The sequence below is a fragment of the Dinoponera quadriceps genome, unplaced genomic scaffold (genome assembly GCF_001313825.1).
Source record: "Dinoponera quadriceps isolate SergipeBrazil2010 unplaced genomic scaffold, ASM131382v1 scaffold3, whole genome shotgun sequence".
Lineage (NCBI taxonomy): Eukaryota > Metazoa > Arthropoda > Insecta > Hymenoptera > Formicidae > Dinoponera > Dinoponera quadriceps.
In genome coordinates this window covers 1,943,179-1,959,426 of record NW_014554293.1, presented here as the reverse complement: position 1 = coordinate 1,959,426, position 16,248 = coordinate 1,943,179, and the positions used below count along the sequence as shown (strand labels likewise).

Sequence of the window (16,248 nt, the reverse complement as noted above, 5' to 3'; positions counted from 1 at the left end):
GCAACTCCAGGACTGTCTAGTGCCATCTAGCGGTGTCGCAAGAAGTCTGTTTCTGCTAACAGGTTCAAGCGTCGGTTAAATAAGGTTTGCTTCTCCGCTAAATTCCGATTAAAACGACCCGTTAATTTTTATTAGTTGCAATCTCCGCTACAAGCCGTTACCGTCTTTAACGAGCAACCAAGGCTGTCATAGAACTTAACGATAAGTGAAGCGGTAAAATAAATAAATTTGAATTAATATTGCATTATGGGCCATCCAGGTATTAGCGATTGCAAATTTCTGTAAAACCAATTGTTCTTGATAATCATCAGCGTGAATAATATCGGAGAATATATTAATCTGAACATTAGGGCACTCCGTGTTTTTTTAATAAATAATATAGATATATAAAAATATCGTATTGAAAAAGTTATAGTCGATATTGTCATATCTGGCAATACGGAGCTGTAGCTCAGAACATTTATATGAAAAATATGCACCGGGCAAATAGAACAAGAACGCACATTGCATCCTGTCAATGTTTTATTTTATTTTCTCTCACTGAATTATCGGAATGTTAAATAAAACATTTGTTGTCACCATAAAACTCTGCGTGAAAACTTATTCATAAACTTTACAAATAACAAATAATTAATAAAGATAATATAAAAAATATCTCTCGCTCATCCTCCGCCCAGATAGCAAAAAGAATTCGAAAAAAATTCTTTTTGAACTCGTAAATTATGAAATGAATTCTTTCTTTATCGCATTTCTGTTCTAAAATTATTCTTAAAAGTTCAAAAAGAGTTCATTTTTGCGTCACCATTTGTGAGTCCTTCTTCAGATGCAAGAAGAATTCCTTTTATACTCCATAGGAATTCGTAATGAATTCGAGGTAGCATTTACAGTCTGTTACACAAGAAAGTATGGGGTAGCATATCGAGAATATACAACCTAAAAAAAAAAAAAAGACTTTAGTATATTAAAGTCGATACAAAAAGATATTGCACTATTACTTAACACTTTACCGACCGCTAGCGGTTCAACAGCATACGCACGTCCGCTCGGCCGCAAATCCTTCCTGGCGCCGGCTCTGTTTCGGTTTAGACTGTCGCGCGGGAGTATCTGTGCTTTTCGTATGCTCAGATAAAATTGCCCGTTTTCTATTATTATAGGATAATTCGATTTAATAAGTTCTTTTATTTTGATGATATTAATGCTAAATTATATTTATTTTATCTATTACAACGGTTTTCAGTTAAATAGTTATATAATATACCATAATCCATACATTGACATACTTCAAATAAGAAATAGTTTAATATTTTTTTAAAGTATGATATCGTTCAAAACAGTCGCCTTTGTGTAGTGGAACATTGCAAAATTTACAGACAAAACATGTTCTACTTCTTTTTTTTTTAATTGTACAAACTCTACATTGTCTTTGAGGTTTTACACTTCGACCGCTGGTCACTATATTTATAAGTTTATGTTTTCCGAAATTCGACAGTCTTCCGGGATGGTCTAATCTGGGTGTTCTTCTTGTGGGTTCAGAATTAGGTAGATCGTCATCTTGTTCTGTACAATTAGTTTCACAATCTTCTATCCACGAAACTGCCACTTTGTGCAGGAAATTATTGTAGGTAATATTTTTTCCGTTGAGAACTGTGTATGCTTTAAATGAATTGAAAAGTGCACAGTTGATAAAAAACATTACAACTCGTTTAGTCCACTTTTTTGTTTTTCTAAAAATGGAATAATACGATAGATATTGGTCCGCGCGATCTACGCCCTTCATATATTTGTTATAATTTACGATTGAATTAGGCATTTGCCTAGGCTTCTGTATGGGGCCGTTTGATTTTTTACTTCTATTTCTGGATTCTGTTAATTGTGCAGAATGTATAGTTGAGATCATATTGACGTTTCTTTTGCCATTATTCCATACTTCCAACAAAATTTGATGATTTCTACGAAATTCATACTGGCCTTTTGAAAGTTGTATTATTTGGAGTGATCGAGGAAGACCTCTATTTTTTCGAATGGTTCCGCACACTCGCACTTTATTTTTCATAAGAATTTTAGCCATATTGACACTGTTATAGTAATTGTCTTGATAAATCTGGTGCCAAATGTTCTTATATGGTTCAATAACCGTTAAAACAGTGTCTTCTAATTTTTTGCCATCAGCAGCATACACGTGAAAGTTACATACGTATCCTGTGACAGCTTCACACAGCACTCTCACAAGTATTCCGTATTTTGTAATTTTTGCGGGATTATACGTTTTAATCGAAAGTCTACCTCTCCACGGAATTACACACTCATCCAAAGACAATTGTTGACAGGGTTTATATACATCGATAAATTTTTGCTTTAAATAATCGACGACAGGCTGAATTTTAGCAAGCCTATGTGAATTATGAGAAATGTTCTCATTGTTGCAAAAATGCCAGCTCTGCATTATTTGCACAAATCTATTCCTGCTCATTACTTGTGAGAAGAATGGAGTTTCTATACTTCGATCAGTGGACCAATAGTTGTAGAGAACGTCCTTCTTTATTTGTCCCATTAAAACTATTAGCCCTAAAAACTTCTTCATTTCCGGCACCGTTATATCTGTCCATTTTTTCACTCTTGATGGAATTTTATATTTTTCCATGGCCTGATAATGATATCTATTGCTTTCTCTCACCAAGTACTCGAAAAAGTCATTTCCAATGAATAAATTGACACTATCCATCATACTTTCTGGAGAACTTGGCATAATTTTTATGCCGGGGCTGCCTTCGAAAGGTTCCAAAATTATTGTTTCATCGTTCGTCGACCATATGCCATCGTTATCTCTAACGTTATTTGCATCGCCTTCGACGTTACTTATCTCATAGTCTTCTGAACCTCGCTTCCCAATTATTATATCGCTGCCATCACTTTCATCACCACTATCACTTCCTGAATAACTGTCAGGACAATCTGATAGATCATCTAAATAAAATTCTCCAATAATTTTTTTTTCGTTCATCGCGAACGGTAAATTTTTCAAAATAATATAAAAATGTGGGAGCTTACAGAGCAACGCAACTAGTTTTACTTCAATACTAAATAACAAACAACTGTTTATATAATTATACTGTTTATCACCGTGAAAACCGATTAATATGCTATCGGTCGATGAGCGTTGGCGACAAAAAGCCGATTAATAGGCTAGCGGTCGATAAAGTGTTAAGAACGTTCATCATCTTAGAAATGGTTTCTGCAACATAACATTTTGCAATTAGATATGTAGATATTATACAAGGAATTCAACATTAATATTTGGTTATCTAAGAACTACAAAAGAAAATGTTGCTTATTAACTCGGATAATAATTCCAGAAATTCGAGTACTTTGAAATTTTAGAATTCTGTTTTTCTGAGCAGGAATATTATAATACTAACTTCATCCGACATCAAGAAGCGCAATGTGGCTCTGATGAATTTGTCCGGATCAAACCCTCCGATCATCTTTATCTCTCAAATCTGTGAAAATAAAAACAGATACATCATTACGATTTGTGTATTATACAAAAGTAGTATTATATAAAGTAGTAGTATTATACAAAAAAGTATGACAAATGATTTCGTACATATAGTTTTTGTACTTCCAATGGCTCGACGAGATTTTGTTGAAATCGTTCAAATTCTTGTACAGTGTTTAAAGGGAAGTTCGGCAAAATACTCTCCTCCTTCATCCATTTTATCTGGCACGTATGTATAACGATTTTTCAATAATCGATAAATTGATAATATGGTTTAACTTTGTGTTGAGGTACTTGTAATACGAGGGCAAATCACTACGTACCCGTTAGTAATGAAGACGCAAGTTTCTCACGCAAATTTTTTTTTAATTTTTCAACGTAATCCCTTTTCAGGAGGATACACTTTTCCCAACGCCCCTGCCATTTTTTAACCCCTCTGAAAAATACAATTTGTCGAACTCTGCAAAATAAGCTTCTGTTTCAGCGATGACCTCCTCACTCGACGTGAATCTCTCTCCACCGAGCCATTTTTTCAAGTTTGCAAACAAAAAGAAGTCGCAGGGGGCCAAATCCGGAGAGTACGGTGGTGGATGCGGCAGTAATTCGTAGCGCAATTCGACCAATTTGACTGTGGCGAAATTTGAATCTCGCGATATGTCACATGCCGATCTCGCTGAATCATTTCACGCACCAACATTAGTGACAACAGACGTGGATAGACGACCTTCACGAAATTCGTCACTAAGAAAGGTGTGTCCACGCTGGAATTCGGCAAACCAATTATAAACGGTTCTATTGGATGGTGCTTCATCCTCAAAAGCCAAATGAAGTCGATCGATGCATTGTTTCGGAAATAGACTACATTTGTAATCGTAAAAACTCATTGACCGAAAATTTTCACACGAAATTTCCATTTTCTCACAAAATAACTTCTTTTAAAATACTATGCAAACAAAACTAGTTGGCTGGGTACAAACTGTCAACTGAATTATAAGTTAGAAACGTCTAATTTTACGGATATGATAGTAACAGAACGTTGGCGCCATTGGAAGTATTAGATTGCAGAAACTTTTTCAGCAGCCTACGTACACGGTGGTATTGCCAAATTGCATCAGCAACGCCGCTTGTCTTCAAACACGGGTACTTATTGATTTGCCCTCGTATGTCATAAATCGTTCTTCGGTCATTGATCCTGAAAATATAAATGTTATAAAAAATTTGAATACATATTACAAGATTATTATTTGTATAACAACGTTATGGAAGAAAATATTTTAAAATTTCGTTACAACAAAAGTTACGAGAAACTTATTACTTTCAATTAAATATGTCGTCTGATGAAATTATAAAATGAAAAATATTTAAAATAGAAATTTTGTTTATTATTTCTATAGCGTTTATAAAGTGTTGCGTATTATTACTGCATATTGTCTTATTTTATGTGATAACGTACAAATATAAACTGGATTTTAATATTCATCATAGCTAATTTATTCTTGTCGCTGTTCTGCTTCGCCTGCAGTGGGTTGTAAAAAGAAAGACAGTTGTTTGTTTGTATGATGATGGAATAGAAAATATCATGATTAATTTCTTTTTAAATGTTTTCAATGACTGTTGTAACATGTTAAAGTAGATCTTTTTAAAACACTCCACCTTAATGTCTTCTGAGGAAATGATTATTATGTACAATATACATAAAAACATTTTTATTTGTAATTTAACGTAAGTATAAAATGTAATATATCGGGAAAAGTTACCAATGTAAACTTAAATAAATATGAAGAAGCTTAAGAGAGAAATTAATAATTTACTTATAATTTCATCGTCTAATCAACTTTTGCTTCAAGTAGAGAACTGGTATCACAAGGAAATTTGAAAAATAAAAATGACTAGTCCTGAGGAATATCGCCTTCTAAAAAGAAACATGGTGTTACACGAAGCTTTTATTGATTACATATTATCTGAGAATACAACTTAGATAACATGTAGCCAATAAAATAGCTTTGTACAACATCATGTTACTTATTGGAAGGCACCCATGAAAAGCATTAAATCATTACAATCAATAAGATATATAAATGCGTTATACAAACGTTATACAAACAGGGGCGTATAAGTATTATATCAATAGACAGTAATTTTTCTATTTAAAAATATATGAGTGTGAGAGCACATAAGTACACACAAAGAGGTAAGAAATTGAGTTAATGCAAAATCACTTACTTTCAGCAATGTGTAGGTGCGACGGGCCAGTTCCTTCTCGTTTTCAGAACAAACTCAAAGTTTGTTATTAACTTGATAAAATGCCTGCATGAGCCAAGCAGGGACCTTGTACAAATCGGAATCAAAACAAGATTTGATCATCACCACATGCGCGATGAGGAGGTTATGTCTATTTGCAATGAATTTATTCAGATTTGACAAAATGTTTGATCTTTAAAACCCATGATCTCCTCATCTTCTTGATAAATGATGAATTTTATTAATGCTAATGCCGAGCACGTCGTCACAAATATGGAAAACAACCAATATTATAACATCAATATGGAAATGGGAAATAGCGGGAAGACCAGAGAAACAGAAGCACATTGCAATGTTACCTCGGAAAACTATCACAGACTGCGCATGCGTATTACGTTGTGGTAATAGCTGCGTTCAGCGGTTGTGAATCGGTTTGTCCTTAAGATTATTTTAATGTAATAATGCTAGCTAATGAAACGATTATCCTGGAGCAACCAGAGCAAACTGACATCTTCGATTTATAAAACCAAACACAATTAATTTATTGTCTGGCCAGTAATAAATTCTTCTTGAATTTATTACGAACAGAAAGAAGGACTCTTTCAGAACAACTTCAATTAACTCTGTAAGAAATCAACAGTAATATTATTATATTTCTATGAAATTCATTTCGAAATGTCAGAAAGGAATTCTTTTTGAGTTCATTTCGAATAAATTATATTGTCGAGATTGGTACTTGGAAATTTATACGAATCGATGAATCGTAACTGTATGCAATTTCGCAACTTTGAAATATATTTTTCTTTGATTATTGGCAGCATATTAATTGAGTCTTCAAACGTATTAGCTATTTCCTTTATAATAAAATTGCGAATCGTAACCTGATAAATTGCGAAAAACTATGGGAATACAAAATAAATTCTTATAATTTAAATTACAATTTGAATGTACGGGACCTCTAAAGCGACCGATAAAATAGCAATGATCGCGCACTCTCGTATCATCTGTCTCGAGTGGTTTCTCGCACATGTGACAGTGCGTTGCGCTATGAAATGTCTCCCACCGATCTTTCGGCGGAGTTTCCATGGAAATATTATTAGATAAAATATTCTTTACATGATGCGCTAATTTTTCCAACTGGCTCGACGAATCACGAGACGCAATCGGTATCGCGATGAAAATGATATCCGGATAATGAATTATCGTACGAGCAACGCGTGTAATATCCTATACTAAATATCTTATGATGATATAATGTATATTCTTTTGAGTTGTCTTTTGCAATCTTTTCTAGCGTGCAGTCCAGGTCTGCATACACCACAAATGAGGCCCGCTCTTTCCTGCTGTAGTTGTCGAAACTGAGCCACTTGTCTTCGCTGGATAATAGCGCAACGTTGTCGCGGGTGGCGATCGAACGTAGGCCGCTGGAGGGGTCCGTTTACCGGCCGCTGGAGGAATATCAATCGCTGGAAAAATATCGACTGCTGGACGGGATAACAATGGTCGGTAATACAGTACGTGACGTCAGTCCCCGCGCGCGTGACGTCAGCCCTCGCGCCCTGCGGCAACCCCCTTTCTCGTACTTCCCTCGGAGTTCCTGAGTTAGAATCCGCCTATTAAACCTATTATTATATCAAGATAAAACTTGTTTACATGAAGAAATTGAACACGCAGTAAAAAATTTTGTGAAATTTAACGTAATAAAATATTGGATAGAAAAAACTATATTTACAAACTAAGAATTGTATCAATTTGAAGATATCGTTCTTCCTGTATCCAACATTTTTCCTCCCATTTCACAAAAATTATTCTTGAATGACAAGAATGTGATATTTTTGGTGGAATTAACGCTTTTAATGCCGAACGACGATATATCGTAGCGTAACCGAAGGCGTCTTACTATTCGCATTGCGAGAAAGCTCTATGTCAAAATAAATTTATAAAACGTTATAAACGGTCTAATTTCATTGCAAAAGAATTAAAAAAAATTGTTTTTGGGTTTAACTTTTTGTTATATTCTATGCTGATTGGTGCCGAGGCTCTGTATACACTGGAGCGATAAGATAGAAACTCGACACGGGACAGTTTCGTTCTCAGGTCCGATATTAGTTATTTTGTTAAAAATAATTGAAAATGTAATACTTATACTTCATACTACGTGATCTACATAAAACTGTGATCAAACGATGATTATTCTTATGTGCAAATATTGTTTGTAGAAGAGAAACTTGTTTCTATGTTTTTCATCATGTTTTATATTGATGTTATTCGTATGATTTTCAACAAATACTGAAATACAATTGGCATTACTTTATTCTTTCTTTATTTCGTAATATGCTGCTTTTTGAATTTTGTAAATATCATTTTTAGTTTGGTTTTTATGAGCTTCTTCCCAAACCTTAGCAAATTCGTCAAATTGGCTCAGTATTCTTCGCATAGATACGATTTTGCTCGGCACTAAAAGGGTTAAATAGAAAATACCTTCATGCAGGCAAGTTTTATCGTCACGTAAGATTATATTTTCTTGTTTACATATAAGAATATAGGTATATAAGAATGTAAGTCTTGAATTGATTTTAATCCCTTTCTCCATATAGATTTATTAGTCTTTCTATAGTGCTATAAAAAATATCAATTTCGACTAGGCTACGTTGAAATTTGCGGCGAACGAGTCAATTTGCAGACTGAGATGTGAAAATATTCGACAACCGGGGTCATATAGAGTGTCCTGTCATTACAGCTTCGATCGATCGCCCGTTGGCGAATCGACGCGCCAATGACCGGACATCGTGCGTATCGATCTATCGCCGATCATGTCGGCTATAAAAAAGAAAAGTGAGAATTAACAGGAGCTGTAAAAATAACATCTACTCGTTACAGATATCTCTTTACAAGTCTTAACACGATCTTTGTGCCCCGCTATGTATGCGTTAAAGAGTGAAAGATAGCAAACGTATGTTAGCTACTAAGCAACAATATGCAGCGAGCAGCGGTAATACTGCCTTCCGCGACACATTACGATATCCCGTATCATTTCTCCGTCGCTCCTTCAGTGTCAGTTTCAAATTAAAAAACGATTAACTCTGATCTCGCGAATTTCTCACATCATAAATCTCCTCCGCCTTTTATCCGATCACCGTTCGATTGGTGTCTCTTTCATGTACACACAAACGATTTTGCTTTATTAAAATATATCGAAAATTATATGACAGAGATAACGAGGATATAAGCGTCGCATGTACATGTATATGCAGGGCCCGCCATCAAAATCCGGACAAAATGAACAATTTGTAAACAAAATTCAGTTCGTCGAAGTGTAAAAATTACAAAAAAACTTTTTATACATCACTAGCGGTATCTTTTTAGAGTAAAATTATTCTATGTAACCCCCTTTTGCTTCGATGACTGCTTCGATCCTCGTCCTGAAGCGCTGACACGCTCTCTGCAACCGCGTCCTTGCCCATATTGGCGAATGCCGCCTCGATAGCGGCCTGTCAGATGTCACGTTGGGATGTCTCAACTTGTTGGTCACTCGTTCAATGACGCTCCGCACGTAGTAATCCAATGGATTCAAAGGCCAGGATTTCTTGGGCCAAAACATGTCCACATTATCCTACAGCCGGTTTTGAAGTAAATGACTTGTTTGTGCTGGCGCGCTGTCCCGCTGAAAGACGTACGGCCTCCCGGCGGCCACGGTATCTATCCACGGCTTCACTACCCTCGTCAACACGCGTAAATAAACCTCTTTCGTGACAGTTTCTTTCTTTTGAAAGAAATGTGGCGGCATGACGTGACCCTCACTGGAGACGACGCCTAGGACGTGAACAGAGGCCGGAAATTTCGTCCTGGCTATTATATATTTAGTCGCAACTCATATAAGGTCGATCTCGGGTACCCAACAAACCGAATAACTTCGATCTGCGAGCGCCCAGCGCGACGGCCTTCGATTATCGCCGTTCTTCGGTTATACTCCGCATTCGATCATCTGCTTGGACATTCTGAGGTTACTGCAAACATTTGACATGTCCGAACGTTAACAACGACCTACCATCGAAGTCAAATGAGGCGGGATATTTTGATATTTTAATTTGTCCGGATTTTGGTGGCGGACTCTATATAAATACACACACATACATATATATATATATATATATTAAACACTGGCCGACGGTGCTTTACGCGCTATGGACTTTAATCGAAACGAGCGTAATACCGGATCTCGCGTTAATTAAAGCGCTCCACCATTCAACGCCGGTTGACGAGTTAATACAACATTTAAGCGCCGCGAGCGAGACGCCTCTCTCTTTCTCCTTCCACCTCCATCTTTCTCCCTCTCTTTTTCCCCTCTCGCTGGCTCTCTAGCTGACGGTACAGTTTCGCGGAGTGATAAATCTTGAGCTGACCGAGGCCTGGTGGTATCCACCATCTGGCGTTCGACACATACAGACACGCGAGAGAATTGCTGAAGAATTCAAGTCGTTCTCAGATCAATACCCGCCTGTTTCGAGCGTTCTTACATCGCTCCCGTCAATTCTCTCATTTTCTCCCTTTCTCTCTCTCTCTCTCTTTTCTCTTTCTCTGTTCACCCGGCTGATACCCACATCCACTCATAATTTCGATGTGCGGCGCCCTTCTCCCCCCTCGTAATTCAGTAGGTAATCGCGCTACGTCTGTCCGTATTATATGTCGGTAATATAAACCCACATTAAATTCTCCTACACGTCGCGGTTTCTCGAGCCGGCGGACACGTTCGAAAATCGCCCGACCGCTCGCCGTGATTTTGCGGTCACGAAACACGACAGCCACTGCGTGCAGCACCCGCCGCAATGATGACCCCGGGCGCGTGTATGCGCGCACGAGGAAACGTCGCGTGCGGTCGCGGATGCGCTTTCGTGACCCGCAGGATTAAATCCACAACGTAGTGAGTCGAGTAAAGGACACGTGCGCGTGGCCGTAGGGGTTGACATCTCATTGGGAAAATCGATATCTTACTCCAATTTCTTAATTACTTCAATCCTTTAATCATCACGCCGAGTCTTTCGAGCATCGAGCATAAGCGCAGCAATTAGGCGGACAAAACGCGTTTGAATGTGGGCTGGGTTCGGGCTGAATATTTAATTAAAAGACGTGTCGCTGTGCACACGTGCATACGTGGGCACCGCTTTGACGGCAAACTCGCGTTTGCGAGAGTCCGCGGAAACAGCCGGTAATAATGAACGTAGTTTTGCGCGAATAAGACGCCGCGACGCGAAAAACGCGACCAGCCCGCGCTCTTTCGAAGGTGAGCGAAGCGTTATCTCTTTTTTTCTCAAGGAGCAAAAGTGCCCCTCGTGCCCTCGCCGTTCCATTGACAATATTTTAATTAATTCTTTTCAGATCCTCCGCTTCCCACGATCGTTTAATCGCGACGTTGGTGGTGGGGTGAGAGTGAGTGAGAGAGAGAGAGAGAGGGGGAGAGAGAGTGTTTCGCGGTTTTCTGGGCCGAGACGCGAGTGCGCGCGGAAATTGCTTTGAGAACGGCTCGAAACGCGCACAAACGCACAAAAGCGGAGGTAAGAGTACCGGGCGGCCGAATTTTGTACGTAAAAGCTCTTTATTCATAACGAAACTGTAATACACGTTCGATCGCATTCGTTACTTAAGCGTCAGCTCGCCCCGACTTTGAATTATTCATCGCCGCCGACACTGCAGCATCGTATATCAATAAATAAAATAAAACTGTACAAAAGCTGCGCATGAGATTTATATATATATATACACACATATAGGGTGTGTCCCGAAATCCCCGCATGCGGAATTTAGAGAGATCTTTGACACCAAAAGAAGTAACTTCTTCCTTTGCCAAAATTGCGCTCGAACAATAGTATCCGGGAAACAAAAATAGGGTTTCTCGCGAGCTAAGCTCCGGTCGAACAAGCGGGTAATAAAATTATCTCCCTCGATCAATTTCAAGTAGACTTTAACAGAATTTTAATCTAAGGCTTAACTTCAAAAATGTGTCATGTTGAAAGTTGAAAAGTCACTATAAATAATAACCTTCCTCGACATTTTCGCTAAGGAGAAAATTATTTCTAGTATAAAATATCTCCCTGTACACTCCGTACGCAGGAATTTTTGGACACTGTATACATATGTATATTCCATGCGTACGACAGAAAGAAAGATATATATAGTGCGGGGATGTGTTAAAAATATGTGTCAGAATACTACTATATGTGGATATACTGCAATATGTCGTGCGACTTGTTAGTAAATTTTCCCAGAAATTGTTGAGCAATATACGGTATCGCATTTCATTTGTTATACGGACGCGCTAGCAAACACAGATGCGCTCGTAAGCTTTGCCGCATTCGTTTTGACGAGTGTGTCCGCCTTCATTCTTAACCGGGCTTAACGTAACCTACTTTCCAGCTGTGCGAGCTCAGCCTTCTCGCAATTAGCAAGCTGAACTGCATTTCACGAGTTTCGACGATGTTGCGTCTCTTTAAGAAGGAATCTCGAAATAGGCGAATCTCTCGCGTCTCTCGTTATCCACCAGCGGAGAAGTGAAATTTGATTCCTTGCAAAACCAAGCGCGATCTCAGCGAATTCGGCGATTACTTTCAAGTATTTTGTTAGCGGAACGAGGCAAAGAGAGTCTCGAGGCATGGTAACCTTTAATCTTCAGGTAATGAAAGCTGTTACGTTATAAAACTTCGTACTCGACGACTCGACAGAGTAGACAACTACGGTAAATTTAATCGAAATAAGTTAAAATCTAACTCTAAACTAACTTAGACCAGAATTTTAATTCAAAAGCAAGCTCAATTTGGAAAGATTAGCAAGTGACTTCGCTAAATTGGAAAAAGATTTATTCTCTAAGATTTATTATTCTCTAAACGCCATAAAGCGATACATGTAATATAATATAAATATCGGCCAAAGAGGTGGTGATTCTAATATCAACTTTTTATGAGTAATTTCGCTAACTAAATTTTTACGAAAGTCATCTTCTCTGCGTCGAAAGTTATTTATAATTTGACTTAGTTTATGTAATATCGATTTAATTAACAACGTAAAAATATTGTACTTCTGTTGATTCCTAACTTTCCCGACGACTGGGGAACGTATTTTTATTTTGCACTGACGCTTTTGATGTTGAAAAATCTCGGAAAAGCACCTTTGTATCAGGAAGCCAAGTTTATTCAAAAATTTTTTAATAGGAATTTTATTAGAAAATATGTTCGAATTCCAATTTTCTAAAAAAACTTCTCCCATTTTATGGACCAAACAGAATATATTTGCATACAATATCGCAGTCATATCGAATTTACCGTAAAGCCAACCGACGTTTCTCTTCACGGAGAAGTCACGGAGGACACGGCTGTTCTTCCAATAAAAACGGAAGCCCTTGGGGGATTTGCGAATCCATGAAATGCCGGCTTGATTAATTACCGTTTCGACGAAGGAAACGTCTTCGGCGAATTTGACGAAATTTAATCAATCTGAGAAGGGGGAAAATTCTCGCGACTTTATTCGCGACCGATGGGATTTTGGTCAGAGTGAGATCAACATGTTCATCAATCTCTGCATCGCGTTCGTAAATTTCTATGTGTGCGTGTGTCGCGATAACTCTGCTGCGAAATTAGAAAAAGGTTATCGATATCGAACGATATACCAGTTTTGAATATGTAGAATATCGCAGACTCTGCCAATTCTTTTTTCCATTTTCACGTGGAGATTATTAATTATAATGAATTATAATATCAGGTAATATTAGATAAATATATTCCACAATTAGATCTGAAGTCACGAGTGTGTGATAAATATGTAATTGCCACTTAATTCAATAATATAATCACGATCGATGTGGTGTACGATAAAATAAATTAAAGCGAAGGCAAATGAAAACACATCTTTCGCAATTAATTGCGGTTCGCCCGCAGGAATTCGAGAACAATAACAAACAAGCGGCGAGCAAATTTCCCAGGAATCAACAACTGTACCATGTTTGATTAGCAGAACCGCAATTTTTCTAGGTTTCCATTAAAATATCGTCTGATATTCGCCGTGGCACATGCGCGGATAACGAGGCGCGCGCGAGGTAGCCGCGTTTTCGGTCAGTCGGCCGAGAGCCGTCGAGGAATTCGAATGTCACACGTGGATTTCGATCGGCCACGTTACGCGCACGAGGTCTCGGCAACCATCGTCGAGGGTTGACGAAAGAAATCGCGTCCTCATCGCGCGAGAGAGCTCGCGCTTCTACGTGTCCCTCGCTGAATGCCGCGATCGTGGCGGCAAACGGCAATGTCCGACGAGTTTGCATCCCGTTGACCGAACGGAATCCGACGACTCCATTCCGATTATATTTCCGACGAAAGAGAGAGGGAGGCGGGGAGAGGGAGGCAGGGATTATCCCTGGAATTTTCTCATGCGGAAAATTTGCATGTGAAAGTGGGGCGTCGCGCGGCCTAGTGATTAATCGCAACGGAAAACGAGAAAAGGCCCAGCTTTGGAAGTTCGGCCGCGCGAAGGGATCTCCAAAGATATCCTGGACGTGACTCAAATCTCGATAGAGAGTCTCGAGACCGACGAACTTCGGCCAGTGAATTTCCGGGCGCTCGCGTGTGCTGGTGACAGAGAGAAATCGGTCTTTAAGTATCCCCGAGACTATAGAGACAAGAGTGTCCAGGCGATTGAAGGATCACATTTAATAGGAGTGCGACTCAACGGTGATATTTTAGCAACTGATGCACCGTTCGGAGAGTCTCGTGAATACGGTTCATCGATAATTTAATTCACCGGGGAGGAGGTGACTTCTTACGATTCTCGGAGCGCCGGACAATTTTTCCAAACGACTTCTGCAACGCGCGCGATTGAAATTTTCACGAGAACGACTCGAGAGGAGCGCATCTCACCCGGGACTTAGAATTGGCGGGGACTTCAAGAAAGGATCTTGTGATAGTGCCGTGGTGTCGATGTCCAACTATTTACCGCGCTCAAGTGTCAAGTGCGACCCATGTCCTGGAGAATCTTTGACGAAGAACTTAGTGCATGTCGCAAGTTAGTGTGCACTTCGGGTTGACGCTCGTGTCTTCCCAACTAGAACGACATGGAGGTTACGCGGGCTTAGCCGAGCGTGAACAACGGGAGATCCGGCGCTCGACAATTACCCGGAAAATTTTCATAGAACTCGCGTCACGAGGATTTCACGTTACTGCAAATTAATTTTCCAGGTACGTTGATTGACCGGCATCAAGCGCGTTCCAAGCGGCGAATTGCATTTTTGCCATCCGGGCTCGAGTGACGGACGTCGTATTTTGCTTGGCATCGGCTCTCGTACGCAAATTCAATCGAATATGGAATAACTGATCACTTGACTGACGTCGCGGTGATGTCAAAGTCAGCATTAATCACGCAGAGCTAATGCAATTTGCAATTTACCGTTGTTTTGTTTGCAGCTTACCACAATGTGTGTATTAATATCCGTGCCACCTACGCTTATTGTTTATTTATATGATACTGTCATATTTGATCGTATTTCAAAATCAAATTGACCAATTTGTGACTGAAAAGAGAGGTAGTTTTATTAACCCCACAGGGATATAAATATTTTCTTAGGCGTAGAAAGTATTTTTTGCTGAACAGCCAGTGCGAAGCGTGCAATCAGAGAAAACAACAATGACATGATGCAGTGAGAATGCAATGAACAATAAGTAAAAATATATTAATAGTAAATAATAATTTTACAAAATCTACAGTAGCAATAAAACGATATCGAAATTTATACATAGTCACAATTTAATTCCTGTGGCGCTATAATTACCCTGCTTGGCACTTAACGGCCTTGTATTAATAATTTCAGAATTTTACAGCCTTATAAATTATTATTTAGAAATTAATAATTAATACAATAAAACCCAGCACGCCATATCGACTGATCCACGGTAAAGAAGAAAATATAAATATAAATGGAAGAAATGGAGAAATTAATATCAACATAAGAAAGAATACTAATAGCTATGAGAAATAGTTAGGTAGATAGAGAGGGAGAGAGGGAAAGAGGGGGGAGAGGGATAAGAAAATAGAATGGAAAAGAGAAAAGATCGTATTTTAAGAAATAGTGTTTTAGTCCACGCGTAGCTCCTAATTTATATATATTTAAATTACACGTCTCTGAGAGATCCTCTTCGATTCTTACTGAAATCGAAGATAAACGAATCGATCGAACCGAATATTAATTAATCCGGTTTCTTAAAGAGACATTGAGGTTAAAGACGTTGAGGTGAATAATTCGCCCTTTAAAAATATAGAGCATTCGCGTCTCTACGTAAGTCTCCTAATTTATAACGTTCGCCTAATATCTCCCCCGGTACCGCGGTTATTGTTGAAGTCGCAGACAAAGGGATCGATGGAATTATCGATTAGTCCGGTTGCTTTGAGGGACGGTAAAGCCGGAGAGACGTGGAATTATTCGCGCTCGGGAGCGCGACGCTCGGCTCGGGTCGCATTCAAGGGACTTTATATTTGGC

The 16,248-nt window shown here is 38.7% G+C and overlaps 2 protein-coding genes and 1 long non-coding RNA gene across 7 annotated transcripts in view; 1 reads left to right on the top strand and 2 right to left on the bottom strand.

Moving 5' to 3' along the window:
* Positions 1–535: 535 nt before the first annotated feature.
* LOC106743330 (piggyBac transposable element-derived protein 4-like) lies at positions 536–6,101 on the bottom strand. 5 transcript variants are annotated; one of them, XR_001374352.1, is made up of 6 exons: positions 5,720–6,101; positions 3,820–4,688; positions 3,605–3,718; positions 3,417–3,497; positions 1,012–3,232; positions 536–933 (listed from the first exon to the last, which is right to left on the bottom strand). XR_001374352.1 is itself a non-coding variant. In XM_014617081.1 (6 exons), the coding sequence occupies exon 6, from the start codon at positions 2,999–3,001 to the stop codon at positions 1,298–1,300; it is 1,704 nt and encodes a 567-aa protein (XP_014472567.1). In that variant the 5' UTR covers positions 3,002–3,232; positions 3,417–3,497; positions 3,605–3,718; positions 3,820–4,257; positions 4,586–4,688; positions 5,720–6,101; the 3' UTR covers positions 536–1,297. The 5 variants fall into 5 exon arrangements, 4 of the variants coding, with proteins under 4 accessions (XP_014472567.1, XP_014472574.1, XP_014472553.1 ...); XM_014617081.1 differs by having other exon boundaries at positions 536–3,232; positions 3,820–4,257; positions 4,586–4,688; XM_014617088.1 differs by having other exon boundaries at positions 536–3,232; positions 3,820–3,932; positions 4,586–4,688.
* A 2,253-nt stretch (positions 6,102–8,354) lies between these two features.
* The window catches only part of LOC106743360, a 49,006-nt gene continuing 41,112 nt past the window's right edge, over positions 8,355–16,248 (bottom strand). Inside the window, exon 3 of the long non-coding RNA XR_001374358.1 lies at positions 8,355–9,744. This is a non-coding gene — a long non-coding RNA (uncharacterized LOC106743360). The remainder of the gene's footprint in view (positions 9,745–16,248) is intronic.
* Positions 13,864–16,248, top strand: part of LOC106743355 — a 44,751-nt gene continuing 42,366 nt past the window's right edge. Inside the window, exon 1 of the mRNA XM_014617125.1 lies at positions 13,864–14,952. The gene's annotated coding sequence lies outside the window, so the exon portion shown is untranslated. The remainder of the gene's footprint in view (positions 14,953–16,248) is intronic.